This window comes from Trachinotus anak, unplaced genomic scaffold (genome assembly GCF_046630095.1).
Source record: "Trachinotus anak isolate AG129_WGS33_773 ecotype Australia unplaced genomic scaffold, CSIRO_AGI_Tana_v1 ptg000032l, whole genome shotgun sequence".
Lineage (NCBI taxonomy): Eukaryota > Metazoa > Chordata > Actinopteri > Carangiformes > Carangidae > Trachinotus > Trachinotus anak.
The window spans coordinates 10,975,158-10,996,724 of NW_027273883.1; the positions used below are offsets into that span (position 1 = coordinate 10,975,158).

At 39.6% G+C, this 21,567-nt stretch overlaps 1 protein-coding gene across 4 annotated transcripts; it reads left to right on the top strand.

The window, feature by feature from the left end:
* The first annotated feature begins 542 nt into the window (after positions 1-542).
* Positions 543-19,903, top strand: ptpn6 (protein tyrosine phosphatase non-receptor type 6). 4 transcript variants are annotated; one of them, XM_071470421.1, is made up of 16 exons: positions 2,706-3,220; positions 3,612-3,637; positions 5,159-5,281; positions 7,023-7,217; positions 10,990-11,173; positions 12,088-12,204; positions 12,485-12,613; positions 13,524-13,620; positions 13,754-13,833; positions 13,999-14,145; positions 15,183-15,314; positions 15,420-15,574; positions 17,115-17,182; positions 17,316-17,467; positions 17,819-17,883; positions 19,613-19,903. In XM_071470421.1, the coding sequence occupies exons 2-16, from the start codon at positions 3,630-3,632 to the stop codon at positions 19,707-19,709; spliced, it is 1,749 nt and encodes a 582-aa protein (XP_071326522.1). In that variant the 5' UTR covers positions 2,706-3,220; positions 3,612-3,629; the 3' UTR covers positions 19,710-19,903. The 4 variants fall into 4 exon arrangements, with proteins under 4 accessions (XP_071326524.1, XP_071326521.1, XP_071326522.1 ...); XM_071470422.1 differs by having other exon boundaries at positions 3,615-3,637; XM_071470423.1 differs by lacking the exons at positions 2,706-3,220; positions 3,612-3,637 and adding an exon at positions 543-776 and having other exon boundaries at positions 17,819-17,891; positions 19,620-19,903.
* Positions 19,904-21,567: the final 1,664 nt, after the last annotated feature.

A 21,567-nucleotide genomic window follows, 5' to 3' on the forward strand; every position in this document is an offset into this window, starting at 1 on the left:
ACTGTATTCATCTGTTTTTAGCCATGCTCACAGTGCGGCTTTAAAAAAAAATTTCCCATAGTTCAACTTGATTGGGATCTGGTGGTTGTGAAGGCCATAGCACGCGTTTCACATACACTACTCAACCATCAGTGAGCCCCACATTTATTATATTTCCACTTATTGTCTTTTCCTTTTCAACCTTCGTTATGTAAGAAATAACTTAGTGATTGGTGATAGCATTTTAGAAAAGTGTAACTGATGCATAATGTACTTTGCATACAAGCCTCGAAAGATGTGACAGAATTTACATGGAAGCAAATGGTGATTTGAGAGATGGAAAATTAGAAGGAGAGCCTTTACGTAGGAAAGAGGTCGCGAGAGGAAGAGCAGGGGAAGAAGGGGACAGGAACAAGCACATTTTCTCACATAGATAGTTGGATAATTAAGAAAATTAGAGTAAATTACAGGGCGGCAGGATTGGCTGGGCTGGTAATGGAGCTTGATATCTTATCATGTGAGAGAGTTGGAGGCTAAACGCAAGCCAGGCTCATTGCAAGTGAATGCAGAAAGCAAGAACAGGGAGAGCTAACCTGGAGCCAGGAATGCGTGAGTTGCTGTAGATGTAACCTGACACTGTGTGTGAGTTTTACTTTGTTTGGAGGTGGAGAAACACTGAACATCATCATAGACAGGAGCACAAAAGGGGAGACTGGATTCAGCCCATCATTTCCTTGTGCAGACGAGTCCAGTGATCCTGTGTGCAGAGAGGAGGAACAACAAACAATGTCTTGTGGGTAAGTGTCTTATATTTTATTAGTTTCTATGATAAGGTGAAATGACTTTTTTTGTGATATATATATTTCATTTTTGTCTTACTCTTTTCCAGTCTTGGTAAATGTTTTTGTCCATGTTTAATGTGTGCTCTGGCACTTCTTTCTAATCTCACTCTGTATGTTTTCTACTGCTTATTTATTATTTTCTAACGTGTGCTTCCTCTTTCTGTCTCTACCTTCACTGAAGCTTCAATGAAGCTTGGTGATACAGATCCAGTTGTGGATTAAGGCTTAAAAAGCATTTAACACTGTGATGTGTGGTGTATTTTTTTTTTTTTTACATTTTCACTTAGTTCTTAAGAACCACATTTTAGTGAAGAATACTTAACTCATGTATTCTATAATTCTCTATCAGTGTGACGAGGTGGTGGAACTCTAGATACAAATTAATCATAAAACTAAGTCTAGGACAAGCCGATGTTGATCAAATTCACATTTGATCGAATTCAAATTGGTACACTGAAAAATAAAATAACATACTGTATCTCAGTATATGTTATTTTATATTGTGATGTCGCTATATGATCAACTTTGTTTTCTGGAGAAAAAAAAAATGCAAAAATATATGGTAATGTTCGTATAATGCCATAAAATCCAATGGTGCAATAAACTGGCATTGCCAAACAATGGCTTCCTACACCTAGAAATACTGAAGGGATGGTTGCCAGGGCGGAATCGGTACGAAACATCTGACGATAAACAAAATTCAAATTGTGTCATGGTGCATGTCATCATATTGTTGACCACACTCATACCAAATGCCAGAAAACTGTGGCAAATACATGTCACAATTTCCCAGAGCCCAAGTGATGCCAGACAGTCCAAAACCTAAATATATTTAATCTACCAAGATATAAACAATAGAAAAAAGAGAAATCTTGTGAGGATTAACTGAAATATTGTTTCAACTCCATTAGTGTTATTTTATTTTATAGGCTTATACAGAGGGGAATTAAAAGAACATCAAGAAAAAAACTGATGCATGTGTGAGTGTCATTTGCCACAGTTCTGCACTCGCCCTGCAGCCTGAGAAGTGAAGCTCTGTTGTGTTGGAGGGGAAGAGAAGCTGAGCCAGCCTCAACTGTTAAACACGAAAGCCTGCGAGGAGAGTAAAGCAAACTGCAATAACTGGCGTTAACCACGGCATATGACACCTGCAGTGCTCTGCGTGTGAGCGTTTAGAGAGCGGGGCGGGGCTACAGAACGCTGTATGTAACTATTAAGTTTTGCAACTCTTTCTTAGCCTTTTTTCCTAAAGTTTAACCACAGTGTCAGTGTCAGCCTCACACACTTTTGTTCTACCCTTGCATATTTTCACCAACACTAAAGTTCACAGTCTCATGAGGAAGATAATGTCTGGCTTAGGAAAAAAGTTGACGTATTTTATGTGAATCCAAATATAAACCTCTTGTGGGTAAACATGATTTGCAAGCGAAATGTGGATTGCCTGTATCTTTTTCACAGGTTGTAAAATGTTTGCTCATGTGTTTATGACATTTATTGAATGTGTTGTGTTTGCATTGAAGCCCAGCCTTCCTTATGGTGTAGGTGTATGTGGATTTGTGTGCATTGTGTGGAAACTAGTGTCTCCTGCAAGCCTGTACTTGTCTTTTGATATCTGGGTTATTGCCTCGTTGGTCTGAAAGAAGTTCATAGTTGCAAATGGCTTAGCAGCTGAAAGCAGTTCGCACACAGAAACACAGTATATATAGAGGTGGGAAGGCTTAACTGCAAATAAGGAAGTGTTCTGTTACTTTGACCTTTGTGTGTTGCACACACACACACACACACACACACACACACACACACACACATTCATACACACCTGGAAGTAGAGAACAAAAAGATAACAGTAGTAGCAGACAGGTGGGCAGGCAAAGGGGAAAAGCTTTGCAAATAGCAGACTGAGAGTCAAAGTGCGGGCTTGTTTGTAAAGGCACAGGAAGCTCAACTCTGCCTTTTGTGGATTTTTTTTTTATTTTGTTCATTCATGCAACCAAGCTGGAATAACTGGACAGGCTGTCTTGTCTCATGATTCACCTCTGAATGGAGTTAGTTTCAACCATCGCTGCTGCTCTCTTTTTGTCGAGACCTGCATGGACGACTAAATGATGGAGCATCAGAGAGAAAGTTTCCAGATTTAAAAATGATGAGTTTTTGTTGTGGTTGTCTTTAAAAAAAAAAAAAAAAAGAAGACGCAAAAAAAAAAAGGTGTCTGTTGGAGGAATTCCGGCCTGTCAGCTTTTTTTGGTTCCTTCTTGCTTTCACTATTTTGTGAAAGGAGACGTAAAAAGGAAGGAAGGGGCGAGTGAGAGAGAAGACGACAAGAGAGGAGGGGAGAGAGACGTATACAGTCTGAGCAGCCTCAGCGAGGTGTCAGTTGTTTTCAGAGGCAGCTGGGAAGAGTAAGTGTTTACCTGCTTTCCTATTGGGACAGAGAGGGGTTGGATAGGAAGAGGATTGGGTGGAGGGAAGCATGAAGGGAAAAGAGGAGGAGAGAGCGGGTAGTTTGAGGATTGTTGAGTGAATGTAGTGTGATACAGAGAGGTGGAGTTGATAGTTTTCATAAGAGATGGAAGGATGTTGGTGTCAAATGTCAAGTAAGTGTGTGAAAGAGCAAAAGAATGCGCATGAAAGTGACTTATCCTCTATTTAAGCGCAGTATTCACCTTTAAACTGAGGAAGTAGTGAGGTACAGACTGTTTCTTTATAAGATTAGACACAAAGTGTTATGCTTTTGAGTCTGCACATGTTGAGTGACTCTTCACCATTCGCTCTCCTTCCCTTTGGTCCCAGAAGAAGTGAAGAGACAACATGGTTCGGTGAGTGAAGGCCTCGTTTGGACGCTAAAATGCTCTGTTAGCCAACTCTGATTGTGTTCTCTTGTGTTTTGTGCAAGGCGTGATGACTTCTCTGTTTCCATTCCTCCTTCTCTCTCTTTCCCCAGCTGTCGACCCGTCCTGCTCTGTTCCTCTATCATGTGACCTGTGATGTGTTGTGTACCGTTCGGTGTCTGTTTGCGTAAAAAATGTGTCATAAATGTCTCATAAATGTGTCATAAATGATGTTTGAGTTGAGCGGTTGAATAAGAAGCCTCGTTCCTTCTCTCCTCAACATTGGAGTACTTTAAAGGCTCTTCACAAGGTTGCCTTTGTCTTGAGCTGATGCGTCTTTGTTTCTGTGACTCTTTTTTTTTTTTTTTTCAAATCGTCTTTCTCTGGGCATTTCTTGTCTAAAAGCTTCTCTTGTGGTGACCCCAAAGTTAAAGGGGAAACACATTCAAGTACAAACTCAATCTAACTGTAGAGACTAGTGCATGTGCAGAGCGTACCATGCTTACAATTTGTATGTCTAGCTTTACATTGCACATTTAACGTTGCTATTACATCACAATGATGAAAAAACCTTTTCTGATGTAACAGAATTTAAAGTGTCTTTGTCATTCACCACATGTTGAGTAAATTGGTTAAGATTTATTAACAGCTAAATTTGAAAGTTGCAGGAAAGCGATTACAATAAGAAATAGCCAATAGGCAATTAAACATTTGGCAAATATTCTTTTTGATTGGTGGATCCTTCAAAAACAAAAACAAATCCTGTTCTTTTGGGTTTTTGTGTTAGTTCAGAAGGTGTGAGCCAAGCTTCAGGAAATGATAAAATATGAGATATTTCGTCTGCACTGATGCAATTCACAATGTTGCTAAAAAGCCTGCGCTTCACTGGATTTTTTAAAATTACAGTTGCGTAGATGTAAAGTATACTGATAATTAGTCATCAGTAATTAGTAATTGATGCCTCTATATGTCTATAGACAGAATGTGCAGAATAAAGACCAAGCTTTATTTTGAACAATGATGACCATGTGGACTGGTCTAGGAGTGCAACCAACATTTTGTTTCAGTATCAGTTATAGTATTGATTAATTATTTGTTTAATTTAAAAGAATGTCAACAATAATCACAAATGTTCATTGCAAGTTACCAGATGTCAGAGTAATGACTTAAACTCTGAGGGTTTGCACAATCAAATGGTAAAAAAGGAAAAATTGTTAAGTTAATCAGTGACTAGTGTCAGAACTAGACTGTGGTGAAATCTGCGTCTCCTGCAGTGAAGCTACACGGGAGATTTATTAAGCTGAATGGAAAAACGTGAAAGACTTTTTTCCATTTTCCATTTTGAATACAAAATATTTTGTATTTTGCCAATGAAATATCAGTATATTGAGCTGAATGTTGTGAGGAAGGTATGGACGTTAGTCACACTGTTTTATCTGATAAAAGACTGATGGTGTACTGGGTCACACTGAATGTATTTTTACTGTGCATATGTGTGTGTGAATGCAGATGGTTCCACAGAGACATCACAGGCTTGCAGGCCGAAGAAATGCTCAAGTCCCGAGGCATTCATGGCAGCTTCTTGGCTCGACCAAGCAAGAAGAACGTCGGAGATTTCTCCCTGTCAGTCAGGTAATAATGCAAAAAAAAAAAAAAAAAAACACACAACAAATCCCTTTTTTAACTTAACTAATTCCACAACTAAGAAGAAATCTTACATTCCCTGCATTTAGAAGTATATTGAAAGCCTCTTCCTCTCAACAAACCCTAAAGCAGAACATGAATGACAAAAAAAAAATTGTGTTAATATGGAACCTGATAGACTGTCAGAGCGGATGGAAGGTCCGGCTCAGCTGGGCTTAACTTTCAAAACTGAGGAAAAGAGATGTGCTGAACATACAAATATTCTGTTTAGACGGGAAATTAAGTATTTGACACTGCACTTTGTAGACACAAAATTACACCTTGAATTTATGAATATGTTATTTCTATATGCATTTGTAGAGCCAGATGTTGCTGCTTTGTTTCCTTGTTCTTGAGTTACTTTTGTTGATCTACACAACATGAAAGACGTGCTAAAATGAGGATTGAATGATGATCTTTACTAAAAATAACTCAGAGATACAGACACAGAGGATCAGATACAGATATATGTGATAATTGAAATGTCATGTTGTAGTGATCCATGAAACATCCTGAAACCTTGACACCTTAAATTTAACTGATAAAATGTTTTTTATGTTTGTGCATGAGGTGTAATTGATGCCAAGTTTCTGTGCAAAGCCTCAGATTTTAAGATCAAGTTATAAAGTGATCACAGTAGTGTTACTTGTAGTTTAAAGAGCCGAAAGTTGGATTTTTTTTTAATGCGCTGTATATGATTATGTCAAACAGAGGAGCAGGTTTTTTTAGCCAGTGCTTCTTGGTGATATTTGGGTTATATTCATGCAGATGTGCAGTATATTTCTGTTCCTGTGGTAGTGTTTCTTTTTTAATGAGCAGAACCTAGAGGTCGACAGCTGTGTACGTCAAAATAGTAATCCTGATGTATGCGACCAATAAGTTATTGATCAGAGTACAGCAGTCTGTAGTTGAAGTTAAAATGAATCGTGGATTTTCTGTTGCTGAATAAATAATACCCCCCCCCCCCCACCCCACCCCACCCCACCCCCATAAAAACTGCAGCATTTCATACACTGAACCTTTTTGAGTAGTTTTCTTGTGCACTTGAATTCCTTCTTGCATCCCAGTGACCTACAGTACACATGAGGTGGAGCCTTTAAACTGCATGAATGTGAAGTGTTACCTTTTTAACCAAATCCTTACTGTCACGCAGACATACCATAAAAAGGGTTGGAGATTTTAATTCCTCTGAGCTTAAAGAAATTCAGTGATGATGATGCTAATGATCTAGATCTAAACTAAGGTTTCTCTAAAAGCTACAGACAACAAAATGTATTGTTGCTCTTAATACCAAGAGCAAAAAAGTAATTCAGAAAAGCTCTTTTCTTTCTGATGCTTAACAACCCAGGCTTCCAGAGAACTACTATACTGACTGCAGTCTTTGCATGATGGAGAACACTGAGTACAGATACTGAAAATTCACATGTATGTGTCATAGACCAACACAGCTAATATATACAGCTCTGCGAGGATCTGATTTGCAGTCAAACAGTTACATATTTCATGTAATTTTTCTTTACTTTTACTTTTACTTTTGAAACAAATAAAGTTTAAAGAAATATTATTGTGCATTTAAATTTTTATATCTAAAACTCTTATAGTGATGGAAGGAAGGAAGTCAAGGAAAACTTTGACGGTTAGTTGATGTGGCCTGACTGTTTTTTTTGTTTGTTTTTTTCTCTCATCTCAGGGTGGGCGAGCTGGTGACACACATCCGCATCCAGAACACAGGAGACTTCTACGACCTGTATGGCGGGGAGAAGTTTGCCACCCTGTCAGAGCTGGTGGAGTACTACACAGCGGAGAATGGCATCCTGCAGGACAAAGATGGCACCATTATCGAGCTCAAATACCCCCTCAACTGCTCCGATCCCACCACAGAGAGGTCTGTTTACTCTTATTATCACCTCCACGCTCACTATTTAACCCCCTCTAGGTTATTGTGGCCCACACCCTCTCTGAGCTGCCTCCACTTACACTTTCAGGTTAAGTGTACTAGTGTTTGGTTAGGTGGTTAAGTCAAGTATAGTCAGTTGTGATGATCAGTATTTCCTCTAACTTATTTATTTACTGGGGATAATAAGTGTCACTTAGGTAGGTTTGATATTCCATGTGGTTTTAATCTTTTCCTATGGGGGAAAGACGTCTCATTTGAAGCCACTTGTAAATAATTTAGGTGTAATGGCGTCTTTGTTTGTCAAAATGTGAGTCAGTGAAAATAAACACCCACACTGCAGGCGCTAATAACCCACAGCTGTCGAGGCTTCATTCCTACATCTGCCTCATAACAGCTGCACATGGAATTAACAAGAGCAGTGTCAGTGTTTCTTGAATATTTCCATTCAGGGTAAGTCTTTATTTAAAGTCCCCTCTATTTAGCATTCATAAGCAGTATGCAGACATTTCATAAATGGGTGATATAACACTATAACGTAGTTGTAAGCAGCTGTAAGGACATTTTTAAGTGTTAATTAATGGACAACATTTGTCAAGGGTTATCATTTCTCCTATGAAGACATGCTTTATATAACTACACCTGTGATTTAGTTTATTTTCATTCATTAACTGTTTATACATACTGTTGTATTCATTAACTGTTTATACCTCCTTCTTCTTGTGCTGCTCTAACACCTAATTTCCCCTTGGAGATCAATAAAGTGTTATCTAATCTTATTTTGTCAATGGCCGCCTTCCAAATTACTTGCGATGTTAAAAAATCTTGCTCATAGGCATGTGGTTTATATTAACTCAGATTAAGGTGAGCACAGAGAAACTGTCCCTCTTCAGCAAGTGAACTCTGAGACTTTAACTCTCTCACCACATAAAGACAAAAATGTAGCACAAACCTGCACAACAAACCTGTGCACGTGAAGTTAGTTAATTCATTTTTCACTGCTGGTGAAGTTAGGCCAAGCAACAACATGAATATGACAAAAAATGGGTCAGCACATTTGCAGTAAAATGAATGTATGAATATTTACTTTCCATTTCCCCCTTTATTGAAATTTAAAAACGAGAATAAGAAATCCCCTTAATAATTACTACACTTTGAGATTAAAAAGAGGAAACGTCCATCATTAATATTAATGCTTCATGAAGCTTTGTCTCGTGATTCTTTTAAAAGCAAAGAATGATTCCTGGAGCCCCAGGAAAGGCCCGCCAGTGCAAGTCCACATTTTTTCTGTATGTACATTGTGGTCAGAGAAATTCTGGCCTCCAGTGTTTTTGATCACCCGTTTGCATAAAGGAGAAACAAAAGAAAATCGCCACATTAACTGCAGACAAGTACCTGCTACTATCGTCATGCTTTTTTCCCCCCAGTGGGAAATATTTCACTCTTTACTTCAATTTACTTTCCATATTATTTACAGAGACCTAACAATTCCCACTGACGGTGACAAGGAAAAACCTCCTTTTAAGAGGCAGAAACCTCAAGCAGAACCAGACTCAGGGTGGGCGGCCATCTGCCTTGAAATACACATGCACATGTTGGCTGTAGTTACGCGTTGCTTTGCAGATTGAGATTTTAATATTTAACATTAGATAAACTAAAGTTGTTGGAAAGATTCAAATGATCTGAAAGAGCTATAATTCCCAAAACTGAATACAAAAGGCCTTTAATGCAACATTTAAAATAGGAGTACCACTGTCTGACAGAAACCCGTCTGATTTGTCACATTTTACTTAAAAGCATCCTTTTAAATAGGGGATTTGTACTTGAAACAGGGAGTATTCTTGTTGTGGTGTTGCTACCTCACACATTTTTTAAGTTATTTTTATTTTTACTGATAGTAGCTGCCACTTCATGGATATCTGTTTGCCAAATATAGTTACAAGATAATTTTGCAGCTATTTTGTAACGTCTCTCTCTCTGTGTCTCAGCCCACCACACGACCGACTCCTCCACGCTGCAGCTGTAAATCAGATAAAAATCTTAATCTGTTTGCTTGTATGTCAAATGTAGGTTCAAAAGTAGAAGTTGATATTATTGTATTTATTGAAATCTGCCCACATTGTGCATTTGAATTCCATGACATTGCTGCTGGAGGTGGCGTTTTTCTCCCAGCTGGAAACATTGTGCAGGTGTAGGCAGATTAAAGAGGGTTAATGTCCAACTCAGTTCCACTCCTTCTATGAGTCAAGGAGGACACTACTTTCTATCGGGTGTGTGTGTGTGTGTGTGTGCAAGTGTGTGCGCATGTGCATGTGTGACACTGTGTGCTTCAACCAAGCTGGAAGCTCTACCCTCTGCCCCCCCCTCCCCCTCCTCCCCACCTCTCGTCCTTCTCTCTCTGTCAGTTGTCTAACTTCCCTTTTGTTGCTGCGGTTGGAAACTTTAAGTTTTGACACTTTTGAAAGCAATGGCCAGACCCGACTTGTCTTCCTCTATTGCACACTCCATCATGTTCTTGCTCACTCACCGTCTTCCTCATCTCACCCAGTCTCTCTCTCTCTCTCTCATCTTGGCAAAGCGAGATTGCACACACCCCGACAGGTCACCGTGTGTGTGGTGCAGTTTTCTTTGTATCTGCTCTCGTGTATCTGGCAGATCATCGCTTCTCAGAAAAGAGGAATACATTTGGTGTGAAGCCATCAGCTTGTTGGCATTATTGCATGTGACAAATCAGGGTTGCTGACATGATTGCAGCCAGGTTTGTTCCACCCATAACCTGGCAGTAAAACGACAGTTTAAACACATGTGCATGGCTAAATTGCTGTCTTCAACTTGTCCACTTACAATGCACGCATCCATCAATTGCCCCTCTGTTGCTCAGCTTCTGCAAAACTGCGCGGACACTACCTTTTGTTTTCGCTGCAGGTCCTTCGTGCAACTTGCTGTAGATAAAAAGTCAGGTGGAATCTAATATCAGCATAAACTGTGATTTAACATGTAAGTAAATCAGAGAACTGAATCATAAAAAGCATGTGCAAAAAGCATAAGGAGAGCGGTGGTGGTAGTGGGGGGGGAGTTATCTGATGTTACATATCGAAAAGGGGGGGCAAGGCTATAAATACTTTGTCCTCTTCAGCCACGAAATCTGTCATCAGAAATTTTCCGACCGCAAAGCAGGAAGTTTAGAAGAAGAAATCGAGAACTGTGCCTAAAATTAAGTCACAACCCAACCTGATCGAGTGTGCATTCACTCATTCACACACACTCCACAAACACACAGAGAATAGTGTGGTGGACATAAACATGGCCTGCATTTAACAGCAACATCTGTACATGCTGTTTTTAACCATCCACCTTAATGATTCTGTTGTGGTCAATTTCTACTCACTCGCTTTTGTGCACAACAGTCCAGTGCACCACATCAGTGTGTGTCTGACAACCGCTTAGCCTTGAATAGAAATATGCATGTCGTTCCCACTGCACACATGCATGACCCCACAGCTATAAAAGGGTTTGCTCACATACTGTAATTAGGTGGCAGTAAAAAAAAAGGAGAAGATGAAGCATGTTGTGTCTGTCTTTTTCATTTGCTGTGTTCACAAGGCTTTTTTTTTTTACATTTAACAGTCAAATATCTGCACAAGACAGATGTTTCCTAGTTATGTATCTTTTTGTAGGTCACAGCAGCCAGAATTTAACTCAGTGCACAAACATCTTGTCACAGAGGCTGCATCATAAACCATCAATGTTTTTTCTGACGCAGGTGGTACCACGGTCACCTGTCCGGGCCAAATGCAGAGAAGCTCCTCAGTGCACGAGACGAGCCGGGGACCTTCCTGGTCAGAGAGTCGCTGTCCAAACCCGGAGACTTTGTCCTGTCTGTGCAGACGGACGAGAGGGGCAAAACCGGAGGCAAGCGGGTCTCCCACATTAAGATAATGTGCCAGGTGTGTGTGTGCATAAGTGTGACCATGAGTGTGTGTGCAATGCAAGATAATGCGTGCATGAAACTAGGGGTTGTTTTTGGTCAGATACAGAATTAGTTCTTGAAACAGATTCACATCACATGAAAATACTGAGGGGTATTCCCAAAGTTGTGCAGCACACAAAATACTTTTAAAGTACCATTTCCCCTGTCTTGTGCAACAACAGACTGTTGCTCATATTTCAACAAAGCTATTGGTCATAAATGTCAGTAACACTTTTACTTAAGATGATCACCAGCAGTTGTTCATAGGTACAAAGGGCAGCTTTTATTTCTGAGTAAGAGACATTTGAAACCACAAAGTGTATTCTGTATTCTGACTATGAACGGGATCTAAAGATACTCAGAGTAGACCAACAGGTCTCTTAACTAATTTTCATAGATTGTGTTGTTCCGTCATCAGTCACCATCAGGGCCTTTGCATTTTATTTTTAGCTGTGGTTGACCTCATAGAAAACACCGTTGAGTTCTCATTTAAATGGGACCCATTGTTTTTTTGCATCACTGGGGGGCAGAAGATTAATGTGAGATTACTGGAAGGGTCACAAAGGCCTCTCTATGAGCACGTGTTGAGTTTGGCGAAGGTGCTCGGCTCTAATCTCCAGAGTCTTGAGCCTACGTCAGTATACATTCATGTCACACAAATACATTTTTTGTACATATACATTAATAATTTTCACAGCCGCAGAGAGAATACTCTTTGGGAGCTATTTTATTATTTTCCATTCCAAAAACGATTTGTTTCATTTTTAAGGGATATAGAAAAATGACACCTTGTCATTTTATTTTATTTTTTCAAACGGTCAACACATCTCTTGGACCTTTCTTTTTTACACCAGACAGTTTGGCATGTTGTATGTTTTTGTGTGTGTCCAGAATGACAGGTATACGGTGGGGGGCTCAGAGATGTTTGACACGCTGACAGACCTGGTGGAGCACTACAAACGCAAGGGCATCGAGGAGATCACTGGGAACTGGGTGTATCTCAAGCAGGTAGATTGAGTTTTCTCACACAAATGAACAGGTCAGAATGTGTGGTGTCTGAATTAAATTCCTAATCAAATAAGGTGAATATCAGTGAGGTGAAGCGAAGAACAGAAACTTTTAAAAAGCCAAGCTGTGCAGCCCACAGATAGGAAATATTACTCACGTCTTTGCATTAGTCTTAACGTGACAACCTCGCCTATTGCGTTCATTGCCTTGTTTTCTTCCTTTCATCTTTATTATAAGATTTTTCCTCTCTGTCTCTCATATCTCTCTCTCTCTCTCTTAGCCATATTACTCCACCAGAGTGAATGCAGCAGACATTGACAGCAGAGTGAAGGAGCTGAATCAGAGTGCACAGCAGCTGCAGGAGGGCGAGGGAGAGAAGAGCAAGGCGGGCTTCTGGGAGGAGTTTGATGTAAGATTTCACCCTGCCTCCGTTACATTTCCGGTCACTGTTTCTTACCATGCATCGTAAATGATACACCAGGCATCTCATTACCAATTGACTGAAATGTCTGTCAGCCTTTTACATTTCAAGACTTACTTCCTTACTGTGGCCTACTGGAAAGTAGAGGCATTATAGTCCCATCTTGTGGTAGTGGAACACATCAACTGTGTCCCAAGGTCATATTACATAAGAAGTCACAAGAGCCTTTGACCGTGTACTGTATCGATACTGAAAAACAAAAAAAAAACCCTTTTGTTGGAGATGCAGATAGCTGTGACTAGGACTGTAACAAACTATTGTTTTCATTATTTTTTTTACATGATGATTATTTTCTCAACTAATCAGTGAATCGTTTGGTCTATAAAAAGGCCCAGGTTACATCTTCATGTTGCTTATTTTGTCCGACCAAAAGTCCAAAGCTCAAACATTCAGAAAATGCTGCAAAAGATTAACAAGAAATGAAGAAAATTGTCACAACTGGGAAACTGGACATGGAGAATGTTTGGCATTTTTGCTTAAAAATGACTTCAATAATTATTCCATTATTTAAAAAGTTGACATAAAATTTTCTGTTGATTGACTAATTGATTAATTGACTAATTGTCTCACCTCTAGTGGAGACACAGCTCCAGTCAGATCTTGTTCCTCTTGTTTCTCACTGAAGTTTTATTTGGCGTTACCCTATAAAGTCACTGTTTGTTTGACTCATTCTATAATTTCTTGTTAGTACAAAACTGTAAAATATGTTAATTTCTTGTATTTTAACAGCAAAGACTGTGCACTGTCATGGTAATATCAGACGAACTCTACAGTGTTAGTATGTAGTATAGGTCTGGGACACAGCAGGTATCACACTGTCATGTCCGTCTCCCGCCAGAATCTGCAAAAGATGGAGGCAAAGGTGAAGAAGAGCAGAGAGGAGGGACAGAGACCTGAAAACAAGAGCAAAAACAGATACAAGAACATCCTTCCCTGTGAGTTTTTTTAAATCTTTTTGGTAACATTATGCTCTAAATGAATAAATTCTGATAGTTCTAACTTCAACCAAACATGTTTTCCTTCTCTCCCACCATGTCCTCTCTCGATCCACTTGTTTTCTCCTACAAGTCAATGACACCAGGGTCGTCCTGCAGGACACTGATCCTAACGTCGTGGGGTCAGATTACATCAACGCCAATTATGTGAAAGTAAGTCTGCAAAGTCTCTGGCCTCAGGCAACTCAAAATGACAAAAAACACAACATGAAACACAACGGAAAACTGCCAGATATTCACCACTTCATCATTTGCATTGTTATTAATCTTCAGGGTTGTTGTGTTGATCATGTTTGTGTATTGATTCTGTGTTTGCAGAACCTCCTGTGGGAGGCTGGAGATCAGAAAGTTTACATCGCCACCCAGGGGTGCTTAGCAACAACTGTCAATGACTTCTGGCAAATGGTATGGCAGGAGAACACATGTGTGATCGTCATGACAACAAGAGAGGTTGAGAAAGGACGGGTCAGTATCAAAGCAACAATCATGAAAGCTGATTTAGACTTTAAGTGTGTTTTTTTTTTTTTTTAATCCTTTTTGAAAACTTTTTGAAAATTTTAAAGCGTAGAACTCTCAAAATTCCTCAAAAGTCAAAATATCTGGTTATTATTAACATTATTATTATTAACATCAGAGTGGCTCAGTCACTGCAACAGCCAAACTGGAAGAAGTGTTGTCATAGAAATATATGAGTACCACAGAGCCCCAAGGTCATTTATTTAGATTATGAAGTGTACTGAAAAAGCTCTAAATGTTTCAGACCCACTTTACATTACTGACTTGACTGACAAGAGCCAATACTTACATATACTGAGGCTGAGTATGAATTGCTCCAAGGATGAAGATGGCAAAAAGGTAAAGTTGCTGTTAGCTTTCAGCTTTTACAGTGTTGGTGTAGCCTGCCAGATGACTTGGAATACACCTATCATTTACAGGAAAAAAGCAGGCTTAATCTGGTACTAGGGGATCCCTTGTGGAGTTTTTCTTTAATGTCACTTTACTTTGTTCTCTTGTTCCTTGGCGGTTACTGTTGTTTCTAGCTATGGTTTTCAAACCCTCTCAGGCCCTTTGAGAGTGCAACTGTAAATAATAATCATATAACTAATCACAGTTGACTTGACTTAAAAAATAGTTAATGACTTTTATAAAGCTGAGTTGAGTTAATTTCAGTTACCTTTTCACAACAACATTACAACATTACAACAAACAGTGAGCAATTTGCCTTTGTGAGCTCATAGTATAACAGAATAACTTTCAGCACAACTTACCAATAATAAAATCATGTGTAAGAACATTTTAAAATACAAATATAAATATAAAAGTGCAAAAGGTTGTAATTCAGAAGTCAAATAACCAACACTTTTTAAAAATATGCAAAATACTATAAATAGTTGCAAGCATAAACTAAAAAAACAAAAAGCCACACAGATGTTTCTTGTACATGAAGTGGACTTTTCAGATGAAGGTGGAATTTATTTGAGCCATTCTTTGTTTTTGTGCAGAATAAATGTGTGCCATACTGGCCTGACCTTCGTAGCTCCAAGGAGGTGGGGCCCTACGTGGTGACCTGTGAGTCGGAGAGAGAAGCTGCTGATTATAAAGTCAGAGTTTTGGAGATCGCTCCTCTAGCCAAGGTACCAACCTCTGACCCCACTGCACTCACTCTCCTCTGTGTGCGTAGCTGAATGTAAATCACATTGTATCAATATATTTTCCCCTTATTTTTTTCTCTTTGACAGCCAAAACAATCTCGTCAAGTATGGCACTACCAGTACCTCAGCTGGCCTGACCATGGTGTCCCTCAGGAGCCAGGCGGCGTCCTCAGCTTCCTCACTCAAGTGAACAGTAAACAGGCTGAAATTCCCAATGCTGGACCCATGATCATCCACTGCAGGTACTGACAGCACAGAGAGAGCCCAAAATGGCCCTTGGGGTTGGAGACCCAGTTTAACCACTGAGCTGAACGTGTGGAGGATCACAGATATTTATTGTATCAGAGCTGTTGTTGATGTTGTTTTCATGGGGCCCAAATTTGTAACCTACATACAAGATAGAAGCAGACTCAAACTGTGGAGATGTGTGATTCCTTAGGTCACTGATTGCAATATTGGTGACTCGACTTGCTTTTATTTGGATTCATTCGCTGATTTTCTTTTCAAATAACCAATTAAGCATTTAGTTTACAAAATGTGAGACAAAAAGTAAAAAGAAATACCTAAAGGATTTTCTATTTAACATTATATGAAACAATGAAAATGAGGAAATTCCCTCTTTTGAGTAGCAAATATTTGGTCTTTTGTGCTTGTCAAATGATCTAAATAACTAATTGATAAAGAAAATCGTTGTCATTTAATATTCTGTTCATTGGCTAATCAATTAATTGTCCCAGCACTATGCAACTATGCACCACCAAAGCAATTCTCCTTGATCTTGGCTCCAATCCAAGCAGCAATTTCTCTGTTCCTGAGTGGCTGGTGATGCATTTGGAGATGTGAGGTTTTGAAGGACATGACAATATGTTTCCCAGATGGAGGTTTTGCCAAATGGTGTCTCACCCCACTTGTCAGGGACATCGTAAATCCTCAAACGTTAAATGTGTGATGTGCTGGAAGACATCCATACTTGTGTAATGGTGTGATAAATATCACAGCACCAAGTTTCAGGTTTCATAATGTTAAGTTAGGTGGCGATACTTATATGTTAAAGATTAAAATGATCATATTTTCAGGATTAAGATTAGTAGTTGAACAAAAGGTTTAAAGTCAACTCACATTTTATCCTTTTGGAATTTCCCCCGTGTGACGTGTGGGATACTGAGGCCGTTTGTGCTTTTCTAAAACCTGTTGTTTAAATGATTATATGACCCTCGAGTAAGTATATTTGTATGTAAGTATGTTTACTGCACAGCAGTAATAAGATGCCCCATGCTTCACACAGTGGTCCCAGCATTTGTACAGACATAGTGTTTGTCGGAGTTGCAGTGATGTTTTGAGGGGCCTGAAAAGCTAAACCTATCTAGTGTTTGTACGATAAAAAAGCTGAGAGCAAGAACAGGAATGTATGAAAGATTTTTTTTTTCTTGTTTCCTATCTTTTTAATCAAATCACCACCCCTCTGATTTATCTTGCGGCCCCTTGGGGACTCCTGCCACCAAAGGGGCAGGAACCCCTGCCCTAAAAACTTCTATCAAGTGAGACTCATATCTGCCTGTCTCTGCAAAGAAAAACTGGTCCTGAAGCTTGCTCCCAAATGCAAACTGATAAATGTGCATTTGGTGCTTTGCAAAGAAAAGAAGCCTCTCAGAGCTGCGAGCATAGCTGCAGACGTGTAGTTCTGTTGAAACAGTTAATGACGTTCAGTTTTTTGTTTGAATGCATCTTGTTTTGATTGATGGACAGCTATGCTAACTAGATTTCTTCTGTGAATTTTTGCAGTGCTGGAATTGGTCGGACAGGCACAATTATGGTGATTGACATGATCCTTGAGACCATTGAGACTCAGGGTAAAAATTTTTTTTAAAGTTCTTAAAGTTTAAGTTCTTGAGACACTTATTGAGTAAAAATAAAACCAGTTTCCCTTTTTGTCACACTGTGTCCATCCACTGCGTTCCTGTCTCACTTCTCTTTTCCCTGTAGGCCTTGACTGTGATATTGACATCCCAAAATACATCCAGATGGTGCGGGAGCAGCGCTCTGGTATGGTGCAGACAGAGGCCCAGTACAAGTTCATCTACCTGGCTGTGTCCGAGTGCATACAGACCGCCAAAGCCAAAGACTGTGCCTCCATGGTGAGCGACAGGGACAGAAAATCCACGAAGAAGACGAAGACTCACCATCAAACACATCCGAAATTAGTTTTGGCTAAAACATAGGTTGATATGGGAAAAACAAGAGAAGGTTTTCAAGAAACGAAAATAGAGATATGTATGTCAATAGTCCTTTGCACTTTTGACTGCTGATTTGAACAGCAGAGCAGACTAGCTCAATGCCAACAGTGTGATACGTTATCAGAGAGGAGCTTGTGAAAGATGAACGTTGACCTTAAGGCAGAAAACATTCAACCACATAGACGAGACCAGTCGCACGACGTCTCTCAGTGTCTGTCATATCTGAACCGTCTCTGTTTTCCTCTTCCACAGGAAGCTGAGACGGAGTATGGAAATCTGCAACTCAAACACCAACCAGCGAGCAGAAGGGTCTCAAAGTGAGTGTGTGTGTGTGTGTGTGTGTGTGTGTGTGTGTGTGTGTGTGTGTGTGTGTGCATCTGTGTGCATGTGAATTGGATGTCCTTAATACATTCACATCGCCCTTCTAAACCTCACACCGCCGCCCTACTTTCTTTTAAAAGTCATGAGTTAGTCACCATCTTCAGCCTTATGTCAGCAGTTTCTGCAGGAAGAGCTGAGCTGCAGGCCGTCTCATTTTGTAGAGAGCAGGAGCTGTGGGCGGAGGGAGGACGCGTTGTAGTCCCTAGTTGTCACACACAGGCTGGCCCTCACTCTCTAAACTGTGGCCATCAGCCATTGATTTTATTAGTGGCACCGAGCTGTCCAGGCCAGCTGGGAATCAAAGGCAACCTGAGCTTCTGTTTTTCTTGGTTTCATTTGTGATTCTCAGCTCCAGTAAGAGTGATAGTGGCACCTCTTTGTAGAGGAGAGCAACAATTATTTCTCTGTTGGGATCAAAGGGGCTCTCCAATTAATTAGGGTCGAGCTATGCTAATCAGAGTTAGTAGTTAGTTAGTTAGTTAGTGGGATGTGTTGTTGAAATCACAATGGTTTATAATTGTTCTGTGGCACAGGGTGAAAACTTTGCCATCACATGCACATGGGAGTGGAGGAGGAAAGAGGAAGAGGAAAACTGAAGGACATTCATATTGTTGCACTTGGTCGTTCACTTGAAAAGTGACAGGAAAAGTTTTGTAACTGATGAAAAAAGTTCAAACCCTGGCTCCTTTTTCACCTCTGATCACCGTGTGAAGTGGGAGTTTGATTTCTGAAAGTGACATAAATGCGCAGATACAGACATGACAATCTGATGTTGGATAGATGTTTGGGGTGGAGACAGTTTGCGAAGCTATTTGACCATCTGACAAGCGCTTGTGATGGAGTGTGCTGGCAGTGTTGTACGGCTGTACAGATTTTTTTAACAGACTGATGAGAATCACAGCGGCAGAGGGTTGAGATTTCCCAACTTTTAGTACCTAGTGTGAATCCAACTCCAAAATGACTGGACCCTCCACTATCCATGTAACTCAGTCGCATCTTCTATTGCACGCTCCTTGTCTCCTGAATGGCCTCATCTTTCAAACCCCACACCACTGGTTTTTAATGCAGGCTTTCAATGAAAGGTGTCAAACCCAAGCTGAGCCAACCCTGATGACATCACTGAGGTTGTTTGTTTTTACTTTGAAAAGCCCCCAGAGCCACAGAGGACATTATACTGAACTGTTTTCACTCGTCATGATGAGAGAACTGATCTTTGTGAGTAAAGTCAGTGAAATGGCTGTAAGAGGTAAAGAAGGAGACCGATATTTTAACAGTGTAAAAACAAATTAAAGAGACCCTGCTTGTTGCTGTTTTGTTGTTTTTGTGGCCTCTGGTCCAGGAGCTGCTCATATAAATGAGTATAAACTGGACAATGATTTAATTAGCCAATTAGGAAAGAAAAAAATGGCACACATTCACTTGATAATTCAGCCCCGAACACTGTGAACTTTGACCCACTTGGAGCTGTGAATAGCTGGCTGTCAGCTTTGAGTGATTGATTCATGCTTGGTTGGTCACTTTTAATCGTTCTCATGCAGCAGCCCTGTTGATTTCCTGATTCACCTTCTTATGATCTGTGTCTTATCAATGTTATCGGGTTTACAAAAATAAAGTGTTGAATCTCTGAAGGAATCACTAATCAGCCTTTGTTCTTTTAATTCCCAGAAACAAGGAGGATGTTTACGAGAACGTGTCAAAAGGAAAGAAGGATGTGAAGAAGTCGAAGTCTGACAAGAAAAGTGGTTCAGTGAAAAAAAGATAGAGGAGACTGAGAAGTTTTATCAAAGTATGTCATGTTATTATATTTATGCAAGCACTCTTATTAAAGAATTTGTCTTTTAGTGAAGATCTTATAAAAATAAATGTAAGGTTTAAAAACAAAGGCAAGATAACTTGTTGACATCTCATGTGGCACATGAATGCTTGGTTGTTAAAAATAAAGGCAGAACGTGTGTACTCTGGTGTAACTGTCTCTTCTTTTCGTTCTTTTTTTTTTTTTTTTTTTACCGAAGACACTTTAATGTTTATGGGATCCTGCACTGATAAAAGGTACTTTTCATCAGCTACTTTAATTTCACAGCTCTTTATCTTTGTTTTTTAGTAGCAAATGTAAAAATTCCATCAGTTGAAGTTGATAAAAATGGTTTTTTAATGAAGTCGCTCAGTATTTTATTTGCTTTAGATGCACATTAATTAACAGAAACGTGAATAAGACATATGCTTTCAATTTAGTTCTGCATCAGGCAGTTTAGACAATAATGATGTCAGATTTTATCCACTCATGTTAATTTTCTGTTCTCTATGTTCTTCTATTTACTATACTATCTACAACAAACCACCAATGACAAACCTGACATCTATCATTTTATTTAGTTTTACATTCAATTATACTTTATATATAATTATACATATTTTAATGGGAACCTTAAACTTTAGCTGTCACTTTATTTTGACATAGCTGCCTAACAAAATATTGAATGATGATTGCTCCCCTTTCCTTTTTTAACAAATGACCTCCTGAGGTACGTGTGTACATCTGAGAGGTGATGGTGCACCAAAGTTTTAGAAAAGCACTTTTAACATAAAAAAAAGTAAAATGGAACACTTTCACATCCTTTTTTGGCCATTTTATTTTTCCTTTCACCAATAATACTCCTCAAGTCTTTTTTCTTTTTTCTTTATGCACATGTGTACCTTTCTCAAATGTTGGGTGTGCTTATATTTCCCAAACAACGCAGACAGTGACCCGCTCTCACTCCCAATCAGCAACAGCAGGCAGCCTGATGATCAGTAATTCACTCCCATCAGTGTTTTCTCAACTGCTGTTTCTAAGGTCCAGAATGGAGATTGAGGGACACTCTTGTAGCTCACCTCATTAATACACCATGTATCAAAGCTGACTCCCTTCTGCTGTGGCCCAGGTTTAAATCCAGCTGGGGTCGTCCTCTGTCTCTCCTTCGCCTTTCCTGTCACTCTCTACTATCACGGTCATTAAAAATGCAAAAACTGAATGGACTTTGAACCTCACTTTTAAGCCAACATGGATGACAAATCCTTGAAGTGCTTAGAAAAAATATGGAAATTTAAAAATCTTTAGTTTCATGACAAATGGACAAACACCATCAGCTGAAGATCATGTAGTGTTTGAAAGCACCAGAATGGCTACTAAATGGACCTTGTGGTCATGGATGGATTGCTGAGCAGGCCCAGGGACCCATGGGGTAAGGAGGCCCTTAAGATTAACCTAAAGATACACAAAATAAACAAAGAATAACACAAAATGACCATAATGGGATGCAAAACTTGTGTGTTTTGTGTCTCTTTTGCTTGTCTGTGCTCAGGGGGCATAATCTGACCATGCTCGTGGTGGCATTGTTTGTCCCTACTAATGTTTAAACCAATATTAAATATCCCTGATAAATACAAAAATGCTGACTGGTCCCTGCAGTGTGGAGAAACTGAGTGGTTAAGTATTCATGCACCATATGAGTGTGTTTTACTGCTCAATGTCATAACAGGCGTGTGCCCCAACATCTGAAATAAAACCTTGCCTCTTGCCTTGATATAACCCTGCAGGACTGTTAACAGACTGGTCTTCTGCCGACATATAAACCCAAGCA